Raw genomic sequence first — 26,063 nt, 5'->3', positions numbered from 1 at the left:
CTGAGCTCCTTCACCGTGCAATGCTCCAACTGCGCGAGTAATGCGGGCGCTATGTGCGTCTCCGCGCATTCCCCGCTAATTAGTAGCATGCTTGGAGATAGGGGGACGTCAAGTACTTACAGTGATCAGCGCCTGTTCTTGCGTAAACGCGTGGACAGAGTGCAGAGTGCTCATACTGAGCTCCTTCACCGTGCAATGCTCCAACTGCGCGAGTAATGCGGGCGCTATGTGCGTCTCCGCGCATTCCCCGCTAATTAGTAGCATGCTTGGAGATAGGGGGACGTCAAGTACTTACAGTGATCAGCGCCTGTTCTTGCGTAAACGCGTGGACAGAGTGCAGAGTGCTCATACTGAGCTCCTTCACCGTGCAATGCTCCAACTGCGCGAGTAATGCGGGCGCTATGTGCGTCTCCGCACATTCCCCGCTAATTAGTAGCACGCTTGGTGATAGGGGGACGTCGCCGATTCTGTTGACGAAGGTTAAGGGTATGAGAAAACTATACAACCAAGTTTAAAGGTGTAGAAAAATGTTGTAAATAGGCTTTTCCTTTTAAATTCGTATAAACACTTCGAAATGTTTAAAATAAATAGAGCCGTTTTGCTGGTAAGGAGTACAGGCGGTTGTTGCAGCATATACTTAGCTTCGATTGTTGTTAGTGTCATACAAACAATAAGAGCGTTTTCACATTGTCCGATCCGATATCGGATGTCGGAAGGAAGTAAAATGTAAGAAATATGTGTTTCTGTGTATTTATTTACAGATTTAATAAATCATATTACTAAAAACAATAGACAACACAAAAAAGCCGGACTTAATTCCAATGGCACTCTCCTGCAGCTGTTTTTGTCAAAGGCGTCTTGCGACATCCGATATCAGAAAGGCGCTTCCGATAAATTCTGCCATGTCGGAGCCCCCCGTCAGCTGTCGGACCGATAATATTTGTTTGTGTGCGTATGTGGAGGCATAATGTTTATTGTAGTGTGCGTGACCGCTAAAGACGGCGCCCGGGCGCGCCCGGCGCTGCCTGACTACGGGGATGGAGGATCCTACATCTCATATCGGATCGGACAGTGTGAAAATGCTGTAAGGTGTGTTTGTGTTACTTTTTCTCATGTACGAAGACGTTGTTCATGAGGTCGCCGGCGGCCTGTATCTGGGCGTGCAGCAGCGCCGCCGCGTGCGCCGGCAGCCGCTTGGCGGGCAGCGGGCTGGTGCGCGCACCCGCCGCCACGAGGGACTGCATGGCTTGGAGTAAGTCTTCTCGGGTTACTTCCACCTATGGAGCAATTAGTACATTACGATACAGGTGCGAAAAGTAGGAAACTCGTGTCGATTTAAAAGACTCCCACTCGTTGCGAATTACTTTTTCGCACGTGTATTGTACAACGCTTTACTGTACATATGGCCCTTTAAATTTTTGACATAGACAGGGGTGCGAAACTCCTGACTTCGGCCAAACTCGGCTCCGCTCGGCTCAGCATTGCTCCGAGCAATTATTAGGGTTGGCACCACTTGACTTCCTTTTGCGTGCACGACCACAGATAAGATAATCACTTGAATTTTGACAACCCTAAATAGCCGAAAGGGATAGTGCCACATATTAGAAAGGGATAGCATGATTCGACCCTGAACCGCTGTCAAACTTCGGTTTTGTAGGAAGTTTCCTTTCTGTACGGCAGTACTATTATTTCTTCTATGACATAAGTAGGCACGTATTGTCTTTTCTCGTCCTAGAGCGGTAAAGTAACACCATATGTACTGTAAAAGTTTATTAGCCACTTACTTACTTGATATTGTTCAGTCAACTCTATTGCCAAGGTAGGGACAAGGCTACCAAAAGCAAGTGACAGGTTAAAGACAGCTTAAGTTTAACGAGCACGAACTCTAAGAGCGATAATGGAACATGCCTAATGCAAATCTAGAAAAATGAACCCTGACTTTTGACAAAAAATACCGAGTTGTCTGTGATTTCAGTGGTGAGTAGTCGCAGTTGCGTTGCGGTAGGAAGTGAACATGTCAAGGAGATATACATTAACGCGTGATTTTTTGGCTTTCCCGCTTTGAAAAAAAATTACACGTGATAACTTCTCTGACCCCCGCTCCCCCATCGTGATCATTCGTGATATTTTTCTCCCCCCCTTTAAACGATCACATGATTTCTGGACGACCCCATACCTGAATGGCATTTAAAGGGGCGTTTGACTTGAAACTATGTATTTTACAAAGAAATAAGTCAACTAATGGAATTATGCAAGAGATCACTCACATTTTTGGTATCTATCAGTAACGCGTATTCACTTTCGTACACTTGTGGGTACACTCTTCGTAATGCTTTTAATACTGCTTCTGAACATAACGCCTTTAAGTCTGAACCTGTAATAAACAAACAGAATGAATTTTAAATTTACCGTATGGCGAATCACTGCAGATATTTTTTTGAAGTAAAAACTTCTTTAGCGGCGCTGTGCACTTTTTGTGATGGGGAAAAAATGTTAAACTCGCGACAGGTCACGTGACCGTAAGATTCGTAAGACGTAAGACGGACACGTGACCTGATCGAAAAACTGTTACAATGTCATTGAGTTTTCACTTTTGCCGGCGCTCCCGGAGTGCAACCCGTTGTTTTTTTTTTACTAACAATCATCTTCATCAAATCGTCGGGTGACAAGAAAAAGTCACTAAGTACCACCATAAGTTCATAGCCATCAAGAACCATATTAGTACCGGCAATAATTTGTTACTCTTCGAAGGCCGCAAAAATATGTGACACGCTCTTATGGCTCTACAGATACGATCGTGTCAGATATTTTTGCGGCCTTCGTTGTGTAACATACTATTGCAAGTGACTGTACTGTATGTCTTACCTCCATAACCGCTCGCGACCTGCGCCAGATGATCCAGCGTCTCATCCGAAGGCTTAGGCCTCCAATGATTAGTGTAAATGTCCAATATCTCTCTTCTGGCCGCGGCGTGAGGTGGCGGGAAGTGTAGTTCGCGATCGAAACGGCCCGCGCGCCGGAGCGCCGGGTCTACCGCGTCAAGGCGGTTTGTTGCGCCGATTATTATCACTTCGCCTCTGTAACAATAAAACATACCGGTCAAAATCATAACCCTCCTTTTGCGTTGCCGTAGTCGGGTAAAAAAAATGTGAATGAAGAAAGAATGATGAAATGAACCACGATCTTGGTGCAGACAGATGGAAGGCAATCCACCGTACACAGTAATGTTGCTCTTCTTAAAAACACACTGATGTAGCAATTGAATTCGATGGGTAGGTAAGATATATTCGTATTATTCGTGTTTCGAATTTGACACCTAATATAGATTGCGCTGCACGTGTAGTAACTTTGGTTGTCAAAAGTTGACATTTGGTAATACATTTACCACAAAAATATGGCGTCGTACATCACTATTTATTTTCTACAGTATAATCAATAACTATTTAATTATAAGTAATATAAGTGGTCATACCTGTCACACAACCCGTCCATCTCTGCAAGCAACGTACCAACGACGCTGGCGTGCACTTGATCCTGTCGGACGCTACGTACGGGCGCCAGTGCGTCTATCTCATCGAAGAATATTATGGACGGCTTCATCTTGCTCGCCTGCCAATAAACACAGTAATGTGATTTTTTACTGAGACAATAAAATTCGATCGTAATTTAGAGAAGTAACAGACGTGCAAGTTGCGGAGAGTTTCTGTAAAATTTCACAAACAAAAACTATAAGTTTAGTTAATGGATAATTTCGTTCCCCATATAAAATATGACTTTTTTATAACCGGTCAAACAACTTTGTCAGTAGAAATTCATATTTTCTATGGGGCGATAAGATAATGCTTCGCGCCTACATTTTTTAAATTTGCCGCTTTTTCCTACTGACGGAAATGGCTTGCCAGACTAACTTTTTTTTTCCATGTGGAATATTTTGTATGTTGGCAAGTTTAAAGTAGCTTAGATGCCTCTTACTCGTTTCAAGAATTCATCCATTTTCCCGTAACGAAAACAAATTCTTTTTGCAATTGTGTAAATTGTAAATGAAACCTACAGTACCTATGCTGAAAAGTACCAAAAAAAAGATAAAAACCAAACTAGTCAGAGATTGATATACCTGTTGAAACAGTAGCTTCAAATGCCTCTCACTCTCCCCCACCCATTTCTTCAAACAGTCCGCCCCTTTCCTCATAAAGAAGGCTACCTTTCTTCCCCCGACCAGGCTACATTCATTCGCCAGCGCTCTAGCCAGTAGCGTCTTGCCTGTACCCGGTGGACCGTGGAACAGGACCCCTTTGGCTGGCCTTGTGTTGAACTTGCTGAACAAGTCTGGGTACATTAGGGGGAAGAGGACCATTTCGCGGAGGCATTTTATGTGCTCTTCTAAACCTCCGACCTGTGGATAAAGTAATGTAATTAAATTCTTATGTTCCGTATAGGAAACTAAAATAATTAACGAACTTTATTCCAACGATTTTAACAAAAATAAAGGGTATCTTACGGATGAGAATCTGACGCTTCCATCAACTTCCACAGGCTGTATGTCTCTTAGTGCTCTATCGTCTTTCTTGTCGTCTGTTGACTTGGATTTTTGCCTAAAAAAGAAACATTTAGAAGCATGTTTTAGGGGTGTCTCTATACGTGCTACGGCGAAGCCAAAACCATCTATTTTGTCTAATGTATGATTTCCACCAACCGGGCGGGGTCGGACCGCATTTCACATTGGTACGGACGTAGCCGGTCGGATCGTCGCGGACGCGGACAGCTCCGGACGGACTCCATCGCGTCTGCCATACATCATGTATAGGCACACTGTTAAATACCGCTCCGGCGCGGCCCGAACTTCAGCCGGTTGGTGGAAATCGTACATCATGGGGGCAATAAAGTACCAGCCAAGATGTACTGGGCTTGTGGCTTAAGTCAGAAAGATGATATTTGGCTTCCATGTTGAGGAATAGTATCATTTTGATATGAACACAATAAGGCATTGATAGCAAATTCTATAAATCAATCTCTCCTCTAATGGCTCGGCGCGACTTGCGACTACGGCGGCGGCAACCATAGGTTTGAGCGAGACACAGCGATCGGACCTTTCGTTGCCTACGGTTGCCGCCGCCGCCGCCGCAAGTCGCGCAATGTTGTGGCCGAGCCATACGTGAGTGAGATTATTTGGGTTTCCTTCAACAGAGGAGTGAAAGTATAGTATTAAAATGGGTCTTCATGAGGTCTTACCTGCCCTTGGTCTTCTTCTTCATGGTGACGTTAAGATCCTCGTCCGTGTCCGAGCTGCATGTGCTGCTGCTACTCGACGGGGATTGAGCTGAGAAACGACATTTACATTAGCCGAGCCCCTAAGGGGACCCCCAGGGGTCTCCAAAAGCCCGGCCCGCGACGCGTTCCAATCCGGCCCGCCGACACCCAAAGTGAGAGCCTACTGTCCGGCCCGCGGGAGCCAGACTCCAGGGGTTCAGCATTCATTGAGAGTGGAACTGTTCATAACAGCAGCAACCAGATACACTCCCCCGGCGCAAAAACCGACGGTGGACCGCGCGAAAATTTTTGAGGCGCAATATGGCCCTCAGGTAAAAAAAGTTTGGAGACCCCTGCCCTAACCTAACCTATCACCTTCGTGTCAAAACAGGTGACCTTAAGGTTGTCACATACGACGCAGACTGGTACAAATTGGACTCATGCCTTAGGAATATAAATCTGTATGGTTAACCTACAACTTCCAGAATAATCAATTCATATTTCTTTCTTCAGGATTGCAGTGACGTCAAAAATATCATACCGTATTTTTTAAAAGTTGTAGCCCCAAAAGATTGAATTTGAAAAATAGAATCTATCCATAGAGTTAAAGTCCAAGTTACATAATCATAAGTTACAATTAAAGCGATATCGCTCTTCATAAAAATAAATTAACGGACACACACATAAAATTAACAACCAAATTCTGTATCTGCGTAGTATGTGACAAGCTGTAATCTTCTAATCCGAATGTGACGTTTTCAACTAAAAGGTACCACATTGCCGGCTGTCGATAAGGTTGATTTCAAATTGAAGCTTTATGACAAACGACAATAAGTACCCTTTTGGTTGAAAATGGCACAAATGCTAACGACGTATAGAGCCAACGGCTATTTAAATTTTAAAGTGAGGCTTTTTACCCCTTTATATACTGTATTATTTTGCAAAACCTCAAATCATCCTAAAAACGGCCAGTGTAGACGTGCCTCGACCGAGGCGGCGCGCGCGAGGCATGTCTACACTGGCCGTTTTGTGCGCGAGGAAATTGCCTCGCGCGTATGCTCGCTCTGTTCAAACTATTCAACATGCCACCCTTTTAGCGCATTCATAATCGTACGTTTAAAAAAAGGGACGGCTTACATCTGATAGTTTTCCTACGAAGGATTTTGGGTTTCCTCTCTCGGAGGCAGTAAGGCTTCTTCCGTATCGTAAACGTTTTTGCTGAAACAAAACGTACCATAAGGGCCTAGGTTCTGCGACTACCTTTTACATATATTTTATATCTATAAACCAGTTTATACCAGTGCGATCCGCTACCGCTAATTCAGTGTATTTCCATCTATGGGTCGCGACCCCGCGGGGACCCCAGACTAAGTAAAGCTGAGGGTAGAGGGTCGTGAAAAATGTTTTACAGTACATATGGTCCTATTTTCCCGCACTAGTGCGTAAAATAGCACTTTTCGTGCGATGTCAAAAGTTTAAAGGGCCATATGTACTGTAAAACGTTGTACGATTACACGTGCGAATAGGTAATTCGCAACTCGTGTCGATTTAAAACACTCCCTTCGGTCGTGTTTTAATTTATCGCCACTCGTTTCGAATTTCCTCTTTTCCACACTTGTATCGTAAATAACTATTTCACGCCACTGTTCGGAAATGTGGCAATAGATTTAGTTGTCCTACGCTTTTAGTTTCCACTCAAGTAGCAGTCGTGAAAAGCACTTTGTAATGACTCGACGGACAGTGCAAGATGGACTCGTATCTTCGAGGGCCTCCCCTAGCGGGTCGGCTCTCAACTCTAACTCGTCCATCTATGGGCACTTTCTAGCCCCTTCAGCAATGTACTTTCAGCGAAGAGGGTCGCGACTTAAAAAAGATTGGAAAACACTGCACGGATTCGTCGACATGTAACGAAGCGCACTAATATATAGATATAAAAATATATGTTGAATTTGTTCGCAAAATTAAGGTCCATTTTGCATATACGTACATGCAACTTGTTTTAGCCTTCACCGGGCATGCTTGTGGTTATATAGGTATTATGGCGTTAGGGTCAAACAAGACACAAACTAATCTAAACACACATACGTCACAAATAAGCCTTCATTGTTTGGTTGCTGATCAGTGTTACGTTTTGTGCAAACGTTTTTTTTATCGTCCATTCTTTTCAGTTTTGGTATTTGTAAATTTTTTTGCGTAAGCGACGTCACAAACTTCAATACTTCTTACAGAGTTAAATGCAAGACCAAGTATAGATATACTATACACACAAAAATAGGAGCGTTATTTCATAGCGCCCGAACGACATGTGTTACGCCTTATTAAGATTTTGGATCGTATTTTCACAAGTTCAGATCGAGAGCGGTGTGAAAACGCTTTTAGGTCACACATGCTACTTACTGTCAGTGGCCTATTTTATAAAGCTACAAGTTACAATTTACAAGCGGAAGTCTCTTTCTAACCCTATGTGTTAGAACGAGACTTCCGCTTGTAAATTGTAACTTGTAGCTTTATAAAATAGGCCACAGGTATTGTTACTGTATTGTAGGTGGGTCTTATTCAGTTGTTGGTCGAATCTTGCCTCTTATAGCCTCGCGTCGAATGGTCCCTATGACAGTATCTTCAAGTCTCTTTTGGCTGGGCTTAATTTAAAGAATAGTTGAAGAAATATGTTTTACCGTACTTTTAGTAGGTACTTAAATGTTATATTTCTCAAAATGAATTTAGTTTATTAATTAAATAATAATCAATATTTTATTTAGAACATATCAAGCTTATTTAACTTCAAAATAAATTAAAGTGCTAATCTTTCAAAATATGTTATTTAAAAAAAACCAGTCAAGTGCGAGTCGGACTCGCGTTCCAAGGGTTCCGTACATTACCCAATTTTTAACATGTATGTTTTTATGTGAAACGTGAATGAAATGTCTTTTAAAAAAACCCGTAGGGGTCGGATCAAAAACTAAGTAATTAAGTCCAACTCACGCTTGATTGCACATTTCTAATAGGTTTTCCTGTCATCTATAGGTAAAGAACTATTATGTGATTTTTTTTCAAAATTTTAGTCCCAGTAGTTTCGGAGATAAAGGGAGGGGAGGGGGGATTGGTCGGATAGACAGACGCACGAGTGATCCTATAAGGGTTCCGTTTTTTCCTTTTGAGGTATGGAACCCTAAAAATGAACTGTCACAGGGACCATCATTCGACGCGCGAGGTATAAGAACTGACCTCGGCCGCGGGTCTCGCGCTGCGCGATCTGCACGAAGGCCGGCTTGGGCTGCCGCGAGCGGGTGGAGCGCCGCGGCGCACGACGCAGCGTCAGCTCCGAGCTGGACTCCGATGACGACTCCGTCACTATACAGACACCCACGCATTTGTAACAACATCTCACGTGACATTATAGAAACAATTGACAAACTGAGCAGATTATATACTGGCTAACATACATAAACTTATCCATACTGACTGACTGCCAGATTCGAACTTTAAAATACGTCAATTGGGTTGGCAACTGTCAAAGGTTTGCATAGATGGCGCCATCATAGCTTGCCCCTTTTTCTATGAGATTTGGCTTAAAGAGCTGGCATCCATGCCATTAAAAAAACAAAAATTTGACTCAATTCTAGGGATTGACAGGGCAAGCTATGAAGGCGCCATCTGCTTAATATTAGGTCCTTACCTATGAAATTGGCGTTTTTGTTCATAGATATAAGTCTGATCCTAGTTTTTTTTTTTTTTACAAAAGTACATACACAATTACAATAAAACTACAGTGCACTCAATAAACAACGATTTTACATACAATTAATTGTTATTTTTTATTGTTAAGTGTTCAGAATTAAGCCTTGAAAATAGGTCTTTTCATGTGCTGTCGGTTCGAGTATTAAAATTACTTATATTTTTCTAATGGTACCAATTTTCAAGAAATGGAGATATTGAAAACATACCTTAAAGGTGTCAAAAATTACTGGAAAAATTTTGTTTGGTTTGAATTAGCCATCAAAAAAATATCCGCAAAATTAATTGTATGGAAATTCGTGTTTCGTTGAAATTCTCCGAACAAAACGCCAATTTCATAGGTAATGACCTAATACTTTGACCGGTCAACCCCATTAATAGATCTATTAGAAACGATATGGATTAGATGTGTCAGTGTCAAAAGTGACGTATTTGTTTGAAGAAACGTCACATTTGACACTGACATATCTAATCCATATCGTTTCTAGATCTATTAATTGACGTATCTTAAAGTTCGAATCAGGCCGTGAGTACTATTTGCTCGCGAAACCCAAGTGTGATGAATTTACAGTCAAGGTAATAAATATGTATACATTTCTTCATTTTAATCCTTTGAAATACGTGGACGTGTACTCGCATATTTTTAAGGCCACCGAAATCACGGGTTTGGAAATGTTCTGACAAATGCTCACCTTCAGTCCACAACCCTCCCCTAAAAATTACAACTTTATGTTATTGGTTGCAGAGCTCCTATTTCCAGGGCTCGGAACCGGTATTTTTTTTAAACCCCTAAATAGCCCAATATTTTGAATTATTTTATACTCTTTACGTAGGACTGAATCATGTATTTAGGTAACAACTTTATATTATTATGTTGTCCCATTAAAAATAAAATAATAAACCAAAGAACGAAAAAGAACGTAATAATACCGGTATTTTTGTATGGAACAAATACCGGTTTCCGACCCCTGCCTATTTCATTAAAATATAGTCAACTTCAAGATCTCTTATAATAAATCTATGTTATCCCAATCTATAACCAATTTGAACACATAGTAAAAACAACCGGGCAAGTGCGAGTCGGACTCGCGCACGAAGGGTTCCGAAGAAAAAAAAACGGAAAAAAAGCAAAGAAAAAACGGTCACCCATCCAAGTACTGACCACGCCCGACGTTGCTTAACTTTGGTCAAAAATCACGTTTGTTGTATGGGAGCCCCATTTAAATCTTTATTTTATTCTGTTTTTAGTATTTGTTGTTATAGCGGCAACAGAAATACATCATCTGTGAAAATTTCAACTGTCTAGCTATCACGGTTCGTGAGATACAGCCTGGTGACAGACAGACGGACGGACGGACAGCGAAGTCTTAGTAATAGGGTCCCGTTTTACCCTTTAGGTACGGAACCCTAAAAAATACGTATTTTAGTACGTTATACACACCTGAAGATTATGTTGTCATTACCAAATATATCATATTAATTTTAATGTACTAATGTTATGTAAAAGCACTTTTGAAATTTTAAAAGATCATTTTTCGAAACACAGTGAAGATGCGTTAGGGAATGTAAGACAGAAAAAGTTTAAGTGCTTTGTAGAACACTATATAACATTAAAAAATTAAGGACTATACACAACGCAATTTGTATCAGACATTGTTTAAACTGGAACAAACACAAAACGAAAAACATATAAAAACAACACGAAAACAATTTCCAAAAAATCTGTACAATGAAGTTTCAAAAGTGACAACCTGTCATATCCGTAATCATAGACCATTAAGTTTCAAATAGTTTTTTTGAGGAGTAGCGCGTTGAGTGAGTGGTTCGTTTTTAGGTTATATTTCCTTAAATAAAACAACTTTCCTTGTTTACTAATCAGGTGGTGGTATATTTAAATATAATACTGTAGGTTAATCCTATAGGCGTTTAGATGGATGGTAACGAGAAGGAGAAGCCTCCAGACGAGGCTGATAATGACATGAACTGGGAGATAGTCTCACGTAAACGTAACTTGGATTTGTCACCGACCAAGCTGGAGCCTTCTCCTAAAAAAATTGTAATCGACCCGTCAGAGGTCGCCAATCAATCGGGTAATACAATTAATACAGTGGAGTCGAACAACAGTATTGTGGTTGAGTTAAACAAAAATGATCCAGCCGAGACAAGTCAAATTAATACAGTTGATTTAAACAAAAATAATTCAGATGAGTTCAACCCACATTTATACAAACACCCCAGTCTAGACAGCAAACACCGAGAGTACAATGCCGAAGATGATGGACCATTTATAGTTCATGTCTCTAGAGAGTCTGCACCATCTTCCAATGCCTCTCTAAAACCCATCAATGTAGGCCTTTTGCTTACTCAAGCAAATGTTCATAATATCCAGAAAGAAGGTGGTATTAAATCAGTAGGTCGCAACAGAGTAGCAGTAACTTTCTCCACAGCAGCTGATGCAAATAGTTTCCTAAATCACCCGCTACTAGACAAACATAAGTTTATAGCTGATATTCCTTCATACCATGTGTCGCGTATGGGAGTTGTGCGAGGAGTTCCTTCGGATTGGTCGATGGAGGAGTTAGTCAACGGCACAAACCTCAAAGAAGGTAAAGGAAAAATCCTTAAGGCTCGACGACTGCAACGAAGGGTGACAAAAGATGATGGCTCCTCATCCTGGGTACCAACCCAGTCAGTGGTGGTTACTTTTGAAGGGCAATCTTTACCATCAAAAATCTTCGCATACTACACCTCACTAGTTGTAGAAGTGTATCAACTGCCAATTATTCAATGTAGGAAGTGCCTTAGGTTCGGACATATTCAAACACAGTGCCGGTCTGATGCCAGATGCTATAAGTGTGCACAAAAACACCCCGGTGATGGATGCAATGTAGCTCCAGAACATGTGACATGTATATTTTGTTCCGGCAGACACTTTGCTACAGAAAAAGTATGCAATGAATATGGTCGACAAAAGGCCATTAAACTTGCCATGTCTGAACAGAATATCTCATACGCAGAAGCAGCAGCACAGTTCTCAGCGGTTCGCAGGCCATATTCAGATGTAGCAAGAGTCATGTTTGAGCCGGTTACAGACTCTTCACGATCTTCCCAGTCCCCATGCCACCCTGATACTTTCATGCCAACCCCTCCGCCCACCACTTCATATCGTAAGACCGTATATCGAGCGCCCCGGACGAGGGTCTCCCTCTCCCCCGGTTATGATAGAGTAGCTCACAACAATATTGTCCGAACTCCCCCACCTCAACTGCCCAATGGCCAAGCTCTGAAAGATTCTTCTGCTTACAATAGAATCACTCCTAATGAAGACCTAATGGAGCTCTGTCTAAAATTCTTGACAAACATAATCGCTAAGTGGAGCGATTGCCTACCAGACGACGTTGCACCCTTAATGATCACACTCGCGGAAAGACTTACATTCCATAACGGCCCCCCCGGTCACATTTCTTCAGTGGAATAGTCGAAGCATTATACCAAAGAAACCTGACCTTATTCAGCTCATCAACAATCATGCTGTGACTGTTGCGGCCATTTCGGAGACATGGTTACGCCCAGGCTCCTTTTTCAGAGTGCCGGGCTTCTCATGTCTCCGGGAAGACCGCAATGATGGACGCGCCGGATGTGCGTTGTTCATCAAACGCGGTTACCCTTTCGCCCAAATTTCTATTCCCCCTCATTCGGATGGGATTAATGCCGTAGCTGCCAAGGTTATGGGCATTAATTTCATCTCTATATACATTCCCCATCCTGAAGTAGTTGATATATATGAATTAAAATCTATTCTCAAATCGGTTCCACCTCCTCTTATGATTTTAGGGGACTTCAATTGTCACAATATGTCATGGGGGTCATACCATTCGGATGCATTTTCATCAGCCCTGTTGGATTTATTCGATGAAATCAATGTGGGAGTTATTAATGACGGTACTCCCACGCATCGGGTATACCCAGGACAGAACCCCCAGTCAGTCCTCGATCTATCTGTGTGTTCTCCTAGTTTGTCTTCTTTATTATCCTGGAGGGTATTACGCCAGTCGTTCGGCAGTGACCATTTCCCAATTATTATCACGAAGCCTTCTTCTATTCTTCCAATTCCGTCCCCTGAACCTCTTTTAAAACACAAAATTCAATCAGCAGACTGGCCCAATTACGCATTATTTGTAGAGGAAAGTATGAAAGAGTGGGACACGAGCGAAATGGGTCAAGATGAAAAATATTTAAAATTTAAAAATGTGTTAATAGAGTCCGCCGATAAATTTATACCAAAAAAGAAACCTGCTAGACTTAAAATCCCTTCACCCCCGTGGTGGAACGCAGACTGTACGGCAGCCGTTAAGGAAAGGGATGCCGCTGAAAAAACTTTTAACAATTCCGGAAATTTAGATGATTACATTTCTTTTAAAAAAATCTCGGCACGTACAAAGCGCTTCCTAGCAAAGGCTAAAAAGGGGGGATGGAAGGGATTCTGTGAGAGCTTATCTCCTAGAACCCCTCCATCACTTGTATGGCGGAACATAAAGAGGTTCAGGGGTTCATTTCATCCAGAGTCTATGCCCACCACAGATGCTCCTTGGCTGGCCGACTTTGCAGATAGACTTGCCCCGTCAACTGTCCCTGAAGCATCCTGCTTGTTACTTCCCCCGCTGTCAGGCACCTTGAGCTCACTGGACATGCCTTTCTCATATTCAGAACTCAGTCTAGTGCTTAGTGGATTGAGAAATACTACACCTGGAGAGGATGGCATACCATACTGTTTCCTGTCTAAGCTCAATTCATCTTCACAGGAGTATCTGCTCGGTATTCTAAACCATGCCTTTGACACGGGAGAGATCCCAGTTGACTGGAAGACCCAAGTTATTATCCCAATCCTAAAACCGTCTAAAAACCCAGACGAAGCTAGCTCATATCGCCCGATTGCTCTTTCCGCGACAATGGGAAAGATATTAGAGCATCTGGTTAAAAATAGATTGGAATGGTTTGTGGAAAACAAGGGTATTCTAGCTGACACGCAGTTTGGCTTCCGAAAGGGTCGTAGTACAATGGACAGCTTAAATATCTTAGCAACTGATATCCGACTAACCCTTTCAAAAAACGAATATCTGCTGGGATGTTTTCTAGATATCTCTGCGGCCTACGACAATGTCCTTCTTCCGGTGCTCAGGGCAAAAATGCTACATCTGAGCATTCCCGCGAAGATTGTACATATTGTCACCAAATTGTTCATGGGTAGGTCAATTAAAATTAGGAATGGTAATTCCTATTACCCACCTCGAACTTTGTGGCGTGGTCTCCCGCAAGGATCGGTACTCAGCCCCCTGCTTTACAGTATCTACACCTACGACTTGGAGCAATCTGTCCTATCCTTCTGTAATATCTTGCAGTATGCTGATGACCTAGTCTTATACACCTCAGCAAAGTCAATGGACAAAGCCACTGCTAGTCTTAATACAGCTTTGGGTTACCTCAAGGATTGGCTTGATGAACATGGTTTGACCCTATCGCCAACAAAAAGCTGTGTAGTGACTTTCAGTCGCAGAAGGACCATGCCTGACGCAGATGTCCGTTATGGTGGTGTGATGATTCCAAATAAAGAGTCAGTAAAATTTCTAGGTGTTATTTTAGATCATAAAATGTCTGGCACCTCACACCACAAATATGTACTGGGTAAATGTGAGAAAAATATTAATATTCTTCGAGCATTGTCGGGTGTCTGGTGGGGTTCCCATCCTTATTGCCAGAAGCTACTATACAATGCCATCATACGTAGCCATATAGACTATGGGGCATTTTTAATGGAACCCTGTAATAAGGATGGTCTAGATAAATTAGATCTTATACAGGCTAAATGTTTAAGGATCATACTAGGTGCTATGCTTCCCTCTCCCAAAAATGGCATGCAGGTGGAAGGTGTTGAACCGCCGTTGGCTCTACGCAGACAATACCTCGCCGACAGGTTCTTGATCAAAGCCAGCTCTTACAACAACCACTTGCTGCTCCCACGCTTGCAGGCGCTGGCACTGGAGGTCACTGAAAGTAGATATTGGACATATAAAGCCTTTCCCAGAATAGTAATTTCTTTTTCAAAATTAATTAATATCCACCCCACTTTATATCAATCTGGTGCTAACCCATTATTTGAAGTGGCGTTTGAGACCCTAATTTACTCACCAAAGGTCATATTAGACATAGGAATTTTCAAAGATGATCCAGGAGCAAACAATAAATTTAATAAATTTTTAGATAAATGGCAAGATTACTTACCGGTTTTTACTGACGCTTCTAAGGTGGATCCTGCAAGATGTGTGGGAGCAGCGGTGTGGATTCCACGGTACAATATCGTCCTTCCATTTAAATGTCCTCCTCAAGCGTCCATTTTCACAGGTGAGGCAGTTGCTATTCTTGAGGCTGTCAAATATGCAGACACACATAACATTAAAAAAACAATTATCTTTTCTGACAGTAGGAGTTGCCTGCAGGCAATAGTAGGCAATCAATTAAAATTTAAAGCCAAATTTCCTTTGATTCTTGAAATTAAAGCTGTGCTACGTAGGTGTGAATCGAGGGGCCTACATATTGTTCTCGGATGGGTTCCAAGCCACTGTGGTATTAGAGGCAATGAGGTGGCTGATATATGGGCAAAACGGGCGATTGAGATTGGTTCACTAAAACGGGAAACTTACAGTACTGACCTGTTGAGTTGTGCACTATCTGATATGTTTAATACATGGCAGAGGCAATGGGATATCTCTAGATTGGAGACTGGTAAACATTATGGCTGTGTACAACCTCGAATTACTCGAAAACCATGGTTCTATCGATTCCGTACTTCTCCAAAGTGGGTAATATCCACCATTTGCCGTTTACGCTTAGGCAAAGTATGTACTCCGTTATTTCTGGCTATGATTGGTGTCCGTGCGAACTCATTGTGTGAATGTGGGTTGGATGAGGGCAACTTGGACCACATCTTCTTTGCTTGTACAAAATGTAGCTACTCACTATACGATGTACTACCCGAAAATGTTCCACGACCTATATGCTTTAGCTCGCTTCTTTGCCACATGGATACTAAGCTAACTTCTATTCTAATTAAATATTTACAAACAAATAACATAAAACTCTAAATATTGTCTTATCTCTTCTAATTTAATGCGTATAATTCATGTCAATCTATACTCGTTTTATTCTAAACTCTATATTTCTATATTATATATATCGTTTTCTTCTCTTCCACTTCCTTCATGTTGGCACTACTAACGTTCTGTCATCCGCTTCCCGCTTTTTTGCTAATCGTTGTATTCGTCATGTGTTTGTCTGTGATGTTCATAACAATTATTTGTTTTTAGGTTTCCCCGACTACATCCTCCCAAAAATGCAAAATTATTATACCGAACATTCTCCTCACGTGTGAAAGTCAACACCGACATTGGCAAATCCACCCTGTGCAAAATTCCAGGGAGTAAGCCAGAAAAAAAAAAAAAAAAAAAAAAAAAAAAAAAAAAAAAAAAAAAAGTTTCAAATAGAAAAGGTTGTATACCTGTGTCTTGTTGGCTATCCTCTTTCTTTTGCCTGCGACGACCGCGCCCTCTAGTGGACCGAGCAGGGCCTTGATTGCTACAATAAAATAATGTATGTAAAATCTAAATTAAATTCAAGAGTTTCAAGACACCCTGTTAGATTCTCACCAACAGATTAAATGAACAAATTAATCTTATGATTTCACAGCTGTTCAAAAAACATCATAACGATATTGTATAATACATACCTCACTTTCTTATAACTTATTAGACCAAATATTACTGAATAGGAAATCCACACATAACTGCCTCGCGAAGCAGATCGTTCCGGGTTGGCTGAGGCACCTGGCCTCTTTGCCTCGGGAGACGCACGTCCATAGACAGACTGAGCTGTACCGCGAACCATTTATTTCGTTCCTTCGTCTATTTGCCTTTCTATCTCTTGAACATACAAGAGTGTAAGGACCAGACGATTTAATTTCGATTTTAGCGGTGGATTGCCTGTTTTGATTTTTTAATCTAACCTTTCACTATCCTGTCCGTTTTCAGCCGGCTTCTCAGGCGCCTCCTCTTTCTTAACTTCACTCGTATCCATATTGGCATTATCGTTTTCCTCGGCAGATGGCTTCTTCTCAATCACTGTCTGGTTATTATCACCTTCCGAATCTGACTCTGTGGCATCCTGATAAAAAAAATGTATTCATTTATAGTAATCCAACCCTTCGCGTGGCAAACTTTCGCAGCGAAACTGTAGGTATATTTGAAATTTAATTAATTGAATGTAATCAATTAGAATTTTAAAACTCTTTACGCCACCTGAAGAGCTAAGGTGGTATAACTTTAATGTCTTAAAGTTAGAAATTCTTACATTAGTCTTTTTGTTGAACCTAGCTGAGGTCCTTCTCTGGCGCGACAGCTGTGTGTCTTCATCTGTGTTTGTTGGCGGCGGGATGCTATGGGACTGTAAGTAGAAAACGACAAGAAAGTTCTATTTATTTTATTGACTAAGAGCTTGGATTTTTTTTTTGTATAATTTGTCGGGTCTTCTTACTCAGGATCACACACTACCGTTTTCCAATATATCCTTTCGTGATCGTCACATTTTTATGTTTTTATGCGCGTTGAAGCCACGCAAACACGCTCGGATCGGATTAATGCCTAGATTCGATATACCCAATGATTCAGATAAAGATAGGTAGTAACAAAAAAAAATTTGCTCTAAAGAAAACAATTGAAACCATAACATACCTGTCCAACTGCCACCATTTTCTTGCTAGAGACCCTTGTAGCTTCGTCTCCCGATGTGAACTCATCCGAGGAACTAGACCCAGGGAACCCGTATAAGTCCGGGTATCCCTTAACTTTCAGCTCGTTGGTAATCCAGCTCTCGTTGAAGTTGTGGTGCAGCAGCTTGCGCTTACGGCAGCTTCTTCTAACATCTGCGTATAATAAAAAAAATAATAAAAAAAAAGTTATGCCAGGGAATAAAGGCCTATAGATAGAAGCAAAATCAAGTCTCACTTTGTTGTATCGGTTTGTCTTCGCTGTCCTCCATGTAGTTCTTCCTCGGGCCCCGGCTGTTGTGAATTCGGAGGCTCCGGTTGGTGGAATCATTGTCGTCTGCGAAGAACACTCGAACTTGGCGCGAACTATGAACAAAGAGATACGGCAAAAGGTTATAAGTTGTGACGTTATAAACTCTACAAAAGCAGGCATATTAATAGCCGGGTCCACACAGAGCGAGCATACGCGCGAGGCAATTTCCTCGCGCATATGATTCACGCCTGAAAGCCGCTGATGGGCATGAACCGCGAACCTATGACTCCTATGAGCTGAGATGATTGTAATAGTTCTCTTAGCAAAAATCGGAAAACGGGATTCGCGACGATATTGAAGCACTAAATATGTAGGGGGCTTTACAATTATGCTTCTTACTTATGACGGTAGAGCGCTAGTCTTTACTATGACGCGACATCAGAGATATTTAAATCAGGGGTCTCTTTTCGACCCGATACCCGTCCAGGAGAGACTAGGAAGTACTAGGAATGTACGAAATTTCGTTTTGCTCGCGGGCCACATTGGCAGGCTTTCAACCGCTCGCAAATGTTTTGTGACTTTGTATGAATGTCAATAGTCATTATTATTTTGTGTATTGATGTTGAGTGTTGACTTGGTTGAGTAAAAATTATTCAGTAATATATTACCTGTGTTTAAATACCTGTTTTAGAGTTTAATAATTGTTTAATTCAATTCATATATTAAATACCTGATTAGAGAATGCTAGAAATAACTTACCGTCTAGAATACTTTTCTTGCTCTGTGTCACTCTCCGGAAACACAATACGAGGCATCTTTATAGTGCGACGTCTTCTGCTATCTGTAAGTACAATGAAATTTAAAATTACTGTAGACCAGCGGTCGGCAACAGGCGGCCTCTCACGAACCTCTCACTTGCGGCCCGCGAGCGTCCCTAGGCTCTTCTGTATGTAATATTGTCAAACGACAATGTCTGATAAAGTCACACATATTAACAAAGTGCGGCCCGCATCAACTTAGTTAACTATTATGTGGCCCTTGGCTGCTAAAAGGTTGCCAAACACTGCTCTAGACTATATTGATGTCACACATTGAACAACAGAAATATTACAGTTTATTAGATTTCAAATCATGTGATATGGATTTAATGTTGTAATAGTACTTGCCACATAATTATAATATTACACATTGATATTATTGAGAATCCATAACATTTAAGTATCCATTATGTAAGATTTGTTTTAAGACTACAGAGAGTCACTCTGTTTAAACATACTCTTATTTTGAAAATAATAGTTATGAATCCATACAGCCCATAAACCAACAACATGTACTCAAGTTACGACACAGAATAAATAATAGTACTAGGTTCAGAAGACTCACTCTCTAACACAACGCGTCTGTTACGATCAGCACAGATATGGCCGCTAGGTGGTGACAGCGCCACGCGCGGCTTATGGCTTTCCCCAAAATTGGTCTGGAATGGATGTACTTTTAGCTACCTGTAGCAAAGCGACGAAATCGCGAAGTGAGCCACGCCTGGTTACGATTAAAAGCAACACAACAATAAAGTTAATTATCTATCAACTTACATTTCTTGGTAGGCCAGTGTTGTATTTTCCTTGTAACTTTATACTGGCCACTCCTCAGCTCCCTTTGTGACCAATTGGAAGCCTACAAACATTAAATAAGTCTGTTATCATTTATAAATACCAACTACTGTCATGCCAACTCAAAACAAAGTTTCCATTGAATATATTGCAAATAAAAGTAACAAAGGATGGATGCAACTTAAATTCATGCTTATATTGAACAAAAGAAGGTAGTGTAAATCACAAACTAAGACTACACCATGGGTTAATCCAATAGGATAGCGCTTGTAAGCTCATGCGTGACTGCATTTTGGGGTGCCAACAAGGATCAGGGTCAGGCGAGGTAGTGGCGTACACAGTGAAGTTCCAAGTAATTTATCATTGAGAACAATTCACCTTCTCGTCAGACACACTGCCGACGTCGTTCAGGCCCTCGTTCCCTTCCTCCACCTCCCCGTTTTCTCCATTACTGCGGCGGGTTTTCACCATCGCAGTTACTTATTTCACTCCCGTCAACTTACACCCAAAACCCATAAATTCGTTATGTAACTCACAAACACGGTTACATACACGATTGTCTACTAAAAACACTGTATAAACACTCGGTAAAAGAAATGAACACGACAAAGAATAAAGCAATTCATCCGCACATGTCGCTGTCGACCAACGCCATGTTAAACGGCCGACCTGTCGAAACGAACACGGCCGCAGCAAAATGCGATGACACACTCACCGATCAATCTCGCCTTTTGCTTTGTATTACTAATAAAACATGAAACTTTTATAACTCAGTCATGGTAATATTAACGCAAGATTTAAGAAAGGATTTCCGAAAATCAGAGACACACTCGCTACTGTACCGCCTATGAGTTTTATGTTTTTATTGACATTTTGACAACTGTCAAAAATTCCCGCAAAGAAATTTTATTCATGTAATGTGATGAAATAATTCTAAATATATCATTAAAATATGTAATTCATTTGTGGTTAGTCCCCGAATAAAAACTTGAAATTAATGCATGGCAATTTATAATTAAATCTACTTAAATACTTTCTGTATCCGATAGTACAACATGCAAAGCTAGTTTCTAATAGCTTATCATATAATAAAAAATAAATACGTCTATTACGTATTTGTTATTTCCGTTTTAGGTCATTTCCTGTAATATTTTATTACAAATACGATAAACTCATGAACTCAAAGCATATTTAAGCGTTTATTCAACGCTATTTGAGCCATGGTTTTCACAACTAAACTCTTTTTCTACTTTATCATTCATTCATTCATCAATCAAAGTCATAATGAAACGTCAATTACTGAATGTTACTATGGAATGTTATCATTTACGATTTGTATATTTTGTATTGTATTCTCAATAAAGCAAAACATTATCCATAATATTACTACAACAAATTAGTAACTAAGAAGATAATGGCTGAAGGAACAAATAAACCCAGTTCCCCCGACATGGAGGACCCGCCAAATAAGCAAGATGATATGGATGATGAGATTTCTGCTCGGATGACGGCATCCTACAGCGAAATATCGTTTCACTCGGACCAGGGCCCTGCCGAACAGCCAGGAAATTCACCCGGTCCGTCCCGGCCGTACAATTTGCCATCAGAGAACCGTAAACAGGAAAGAAATCCTCTAAACATAGATGGTCATGTTAGGTATGAAGGAGACATGACACATTATGTAGCAGATGATTTAGAATTTAAGATAAAGCTGTCTAGTCCTATAACTAAGCGAGGTGAGACTCCAGTGTTTGGGAGTTCCAGTGCGTCTAGATCCAGCACACCATCAGGAAAGCTCTACAGACAAATACTAGCCCCACAGATTGGCCAGATTGATATCACAGTTCTGAATGATTTAGAATACGAAGCTCAAAGGATCGCTCAGTCCGTGGATAACTTAATAGAGAACCTGTCAAGTATACTGCATTCCAACTCATCATTAACCGCTGAGAATATGGAAGTGTACAAAGATGCAGTCGGGAAAACTTGTGATGCAATGGACAATAATATCAAGAGCATGTACACTATACTTGCAAAAGGGGAGGAGGTATCGCAGGCTATGATCCCTGTACAGGCACAGGCTGCTAGAATAGCTGAAATAAAAAGACTACTACAGTTATTTGAGAGCATGTTTTAGGTTTTTAACAAATTATTACTTTGATGCCTGTTTGCGGGCAAGACAAGCATAACAAAGACATTATACCCACCTGCTGCTGCTTTCATACAATCATGGAGGTCATTGACAACAAGCTTTAGGGCTCGTAAGATTAGTTTGAATGGTGTGACAGATAGAGTACTAAAATGTAGAGCAAAATTTCTTAAAGTACCTACATAGTAGTAATGATTGGGGGTTCGCAGCGAGATTTATTGATACCATGACTGAAATTATATAGAATTTTGAAAAATTAGCTTGAGAGCAGGTGACAACTAATGCGAGAGTAAGCTCACTTATCTGATCATAATAAGAATAAAATATAGAAATCAATATAGTGCTGAATAAAAGTAAGAATGAAAATGACCGAAGTTAATCAAGAAATTGACTCAATTTGCGACATTTATCAAGCCCTTATAAATATAGAGAGTTGTTTTAAATTCAGAGATTCACAGTTACCTAGGAATCTCCATATATGTTAGTATTGTTAGTTGGCTTAGGGGTCATCCATTAATTACATCACATGTTTAGGGGGCGGGAGGGGGTCAAGAAAATGTGTCATGTTGTGACAAGGGGGAGGAGGAGGAGTCACAAACTTTGTGACGTCACTTTAACTTCATCAGTAAACGAAAATTTATTTAAATTATTTTATACGCTAATATACATTTAAATAACAAGTTTTTGAAACGATAATCGTTTTTATTCGTTTAATTTTATTTCTTAATCAGTTTTGGGTTATAAAATTACTAATATTTCTTTTGTCAAAAATATTTTGATAAAATATTAAATAAATTATTGCCGATTTCGTTGAAGAAATGTGACGTCACACCAGTGGGGAGGGGTTTGCCAAATGTGACCAAGTGTGACAAGGAGGGGGGAGGGGTAAAAAAACCTAGAAATTCGTGTGACGTAATTAATGGATGACCTCTTATAAGTTTGAAATATACTTGTACCAAGGCCCCAACGCTGTCTATTCTCTTTGACGGCGCAGCAACTAGTATAATTTATCTCTCCTTGCTCTTTTAAAAATGCCGTTTGTCAAAAAAGGACAACCATACTGTTGACAAGATGGACTTCAATAAAAGGTCATTGACTTCAAATCAAGGTGTCCCCTTTTTAGGTAGACCCAGGTTGTGCATGTGTGCGTAAACACGTATATGTGTGCTCTTTTAGGGATGTGAAAAGTCGATTTTAATCATGTTATATATCGATAAACGCTACACAGCGGAACGAAATAGCGATTAATTGAAGCTTCAATATCTTCGTTAAACATAAACATAATTGAAATGCTAATGGATAATGAATATATTATAATATAATAAAATAATTCTATTATTGCGGAACACATATTTTAGTAGGTATTTATGTATTTTAATTAAATATCTGAACTTTCCCTTGGTTCCCTGCTGGGGCGTGACGATAAAATTGTGATCTGATAACCACAATAAAGAATAAAAGCGTTTTTGTTCATTTTAGGTATTGTTAAACCTTTGAAGTAAAATTAAAATTGCAAGAAATGTCGATAGTTTATCGATATGACTTTATCGACATGGCTACAGCAAGGTGGGCCACATTGTTAATCATACACTAAACAAAAGTGGTCCCACTGACAGCTCGCTGAGACGTCATCTCTAAATATTAATATATCTCAGGTCTAATAAAACATGGTCTTCTATTCCCAGAGTGACACGGGCCTACGTCACAATAACATTGCCACTTTATTTCAACATAACATGTTACATGGGTACATTATACCTATGGTTAATAAGTTAAAATATTTCTTTATAATTTTCATTTATATGTATTTTATCTTAAATTTTACAATAACACGTCATTTTTAATTATTCGTTAGCAATATCTTCCGATTCACGACAGAAATTTCAGACGTTCGGGTAATTCTGTTTACACTACTGACAACACAGGATAGCGCTGTCACATTTGACAATTCGGATCTAGATAACTTCATGCCCTGACCGTCATCCTTGTCGAACGCGTGTTAATTGTTATTTCCTTCTCGCTCAGTGTCAGCAGTCGCAGTGTTTTCCAAACTTTTCACGCCGTAAGCTTGGTAATTAATGTGTAACTGTGAATTAGTTTTTCAAACGTTTGTCTTGTATAGATAAATAAAGTTTAATTTAATACATTAGATTTGTTTTATTTTACTATGTTTCTACATGAATAACTTAAAATTAATGCCGTTAAAATAATTTTCAAGGATGGTTAAAATTCTCCCACATTTTAAAGTTTGAGAACCTGTAAACAGCATGATGACGTAGGCCCGTGTCAGTTACAGCTTGGCAAAAAAGAGTAGAAATTAAAAAGTGGCAACACTGTAGTGTCGTCTCGTTTTCTTGTATAAATTGGTTTGAACGGGACCATGGTATAATAATATACTCCGCCTGGTACTCCATTCCCGTCTTTTCTAGGTCACCTAACTGACACGGGCTTACGTCATCATGCGACAGCGCTATATGATAATATGCGATAGCGCTATATATAGCGGCCATGTTGTTGTGACGTAGCCCCGTGTCACTCTGGGAATGGAAGACCATGTTTTATTAGACTATGAACGGGACGACACTACAGTGTTGCCACTTTTTAATTTCTACTCTTTTTTGCCAAGCTGTAGGTCATAAGCCCCCTCCAGACTATGCGCGTGAATCGCGGGCGAAGCCGCGAACGCGAGTGTGGAGTCGATTTCGCTGTCTGCGAAAATCTACTCCACACTCGCATTCGCGGCTTCGCGCCGCGATTCGCGCATGAGTGTGGAGGAGGCTATACGCGAATCTCGGAATAGAGTACCAGGCGGAGTATATTATTATACCATGATATATCTATCTATGACTTGTACAGTGACTGAGTGATGTGGTCACAATCCTCAAACATAGAATAATAAAATAGGTATCATTATCTATAGTTATATTATTAAGATAATGCTTATTTAAACAATTATTAATAAAAAATATTTCAATATTTAACTTTTAGAATTTTATTGATATTTTATTAATAACAACCAAAATCAACACAAGAAACTAAACGTTAAAATTAAAACTAAAATAAAACAAATCTTAAACTAAACTTATAAGTAAAAAATGCTCCCCAGGTCACCTTCATGCGTTATGGTGCCCAGAAGGCTGGCAGCGTTACCTTTTTGGATGGCCAGGCTTATCCTCTGGCCGAGGTAGCTGCCAGCCCTCCGGTCACCTGAGGTGTCAATTATATCATATCCATACACCGTATTTCATACAACAAAATGAATAAGGCCCCGTTCGCACGGCAGCTTTTTCAACGCGCGTTAAAAAAGCGTTTGAATGACACAAATGGATAACCATGTATGTATTCACACGAAGGCGGTTTTTAAGCGCGGCGCTTTTTTATCGAGCACTGTTCGATTTTCGGCGTTGAGCGTTGGCGTCAAATTGAATAGACCATACGGAAATCCGTGTATCTGTTCTCACAAGCGTTGAAAAAGCGCCGGCGCTGCTGTCAGTTGGCTGTCAAGTGTCAATTTTTGGTGTCAATCGTCAAGATTATTATTAGTTTCACCTTAAAAATGTCAACTTATGCTTACAAATTCCTGAAATATTCAAGCTATATTCAAATAATACGTCGTAATAGCAAATAAAGTATGGCTTTGCTGAGATGCGTACGTGGCAGTACGACTCACAAGTGATTTTTAAGCGTTCATATGAACACAAATATTGGAAACGGTAAAAAAGCGCCAACGTCGGGTTTTAACGCAACGCTTTTTAAGCTGTCGTGCGAATGGGGCCTAAAGTGAACATTTTCAAGCCTTTATGAGGCAGAGGGAATATATTTCCCAAAGATTTCCCATATGACTTTGAACTTTATGGCAAAATAATAATAATCATATGATTTTGAACTTTATGACAAAATAATAGGGTTCATTTTTCCACAATTTCTGACACCCTTATGCCGTAAAAAAAAAAGGGTTATAAGAAAGCTAGACTATATCTATGTATTTATTTCTTATGTCTTATTATATCCTAATGGCTAAAGGAATTTAAACTTCTGTTTTAACTATTTTATATAATATATACCATTTTATTTTTATAGAGACAAATACCATTTATAACGGCTAAAACCCCCCCATTCAGATTTCAGTCTATAAATCTAAATCTAACCCTTTGCCTTTCGGCGAAGTAGGAGAACGCCCCCTTGCCACAGATTATATAATACTTCTTCCCTTGCTTGAATTATTCATTCACTCTATTTTATGTCAGTTCAATT

At 40.3% G+C, this 26,063-nt stretch overlaps 2 protein-coding genes and 1 long non-coding RNA gene across 3 annotated transcripts in view; 1 reads left to right on the top strand and 2 right to left on the bottom strand.

Annotated features, from left to right (window-relative positions):
• The window catches only part of LOC134797787 (ATPase family AAA domain-containing protein 2-like), a 37,130-nt gene extending 16,760 nt beyond the window's left edge, over positions 1-20,370 (bottom strand). Inside the window, exons 1-18 of the mRNA XM_063770156.1 lie at positions 20,039-20,370; positions 19,643-19,724; positions 18,810-18,891; positions 18,036-18,163; positions 17,763-17,953; positions 17,383-17,475; positions 17,039-17,196; positions 16,535-16,611; positions 8,473-8,598; positions 6,385-6,465; positions 5,230-5,317; positions 4,499-4,592; positions 4,115-4,393; positions 3,473-3,609; positions 2,866-3,077; positions 2,268-2,374; positions 1,105-1,277; positions 296-467 (exon numbers count right to left, since the gene is read on the bottom strand). Of these exons, the coding sequence (XP_063626226.1) occupies positions 296-467; positions 1,105-1,277; positions 2,268-2,374; positions 2,866-3,077; positions 3,473-3,609; positions 4,115-4,393; positions 4,499-4,592; positions 5,230-5,317; positions 6,385-6,465; positions 8,473-8,598; positions 16,535-16,611; positions 17,039-17,196; positions 17,383-17,475; positions 17,763-17,953; positions 18,036-18,163; positions 18,810-18,891; positions 19,643-19,724; positions 20,039-20,131 (2,373 nt within the window). The 5' untranslated portion in view covers positions 20,132-20,370. The remainder of the gene's footprint in view (positions 1-295; positions 468-1,104; positions 1,278-2,267; positions 2,375-2,865; positions 3,078-3,472; positions 3,610-4,114; positions 4,394-4,498; positions 4,593-5,229; positions 5,318-6,384; positions 6,466-8,472; positions 8,599-16,534; positions 16,612-17,038; positions 17,197-17,382; positions 17,476-17,762; positions 17,954-18,035; positions 18,164-18,809; positions 18,892-19,642; positions 19,725-20,038) is intronic.
• LOC134797798 (uncharacterized) lies at positions 12,266-15,990 on the bottom strand. The gene is made up of 4 exons (XR_010145105.1): positions 15,690-15,990; positions 15,262-15,405; positions 13,729-15,027; positions 12,266-13,109 (listed from the first exon to the last, which is right to left on the bottom strand). It is a non-coding gene; the product is annotated as an uncharacterized LOC134797798 (long non-coding RNA).
• Positions 20,371-20,974: 604 nt separating the features above from the next.
• LOC134797716 (BLOC-1-related complex subunit 6) lies at positions 20,975-22,283 on the top strand. The gene has a single exon (XM_063770066.1). It carries the CDS (start codon positions 21,075-21,077, stop codon positions 21,795-21,797), a length of 723 nt encoding a protein of 240 aa, XP_063626136.1. The 5' UTR covers positions 20,975-21,074; the 3' UTR covers positions 21,798-22,283.
• Positions 22,284-26,063: the final 3,780 nt, after the last annotated feature.

The sequence above is a fragment of the Cydia splendana genome, chromosome 15, assembly GCF_910591565.1.
Source record: "Cydia splendana chromosome 15, ilCydSple1.2, whole genome shotgun sequence".
Lineage (NCBI taxonomy): Eukaryota > Metazoa > Arthropoda > Insecta > Lepidoptera > Tortricidae > Cydia > Cydia splendana.
Note: the sequence above shows the minus strand (reverse complement) of the source record. Positions and strands in the feature narration are given on the sequence as shown.

Bases quoted from the DNA above. Each gene is read 5' to 3' on its own strand.
- LOC134797716 (XM_063770066.1), top strand. From the start codon at position 21,075: ATGGCTGAAGGAACAAATAAACCCAGTTCCCCCGACATGGAGGACCCG.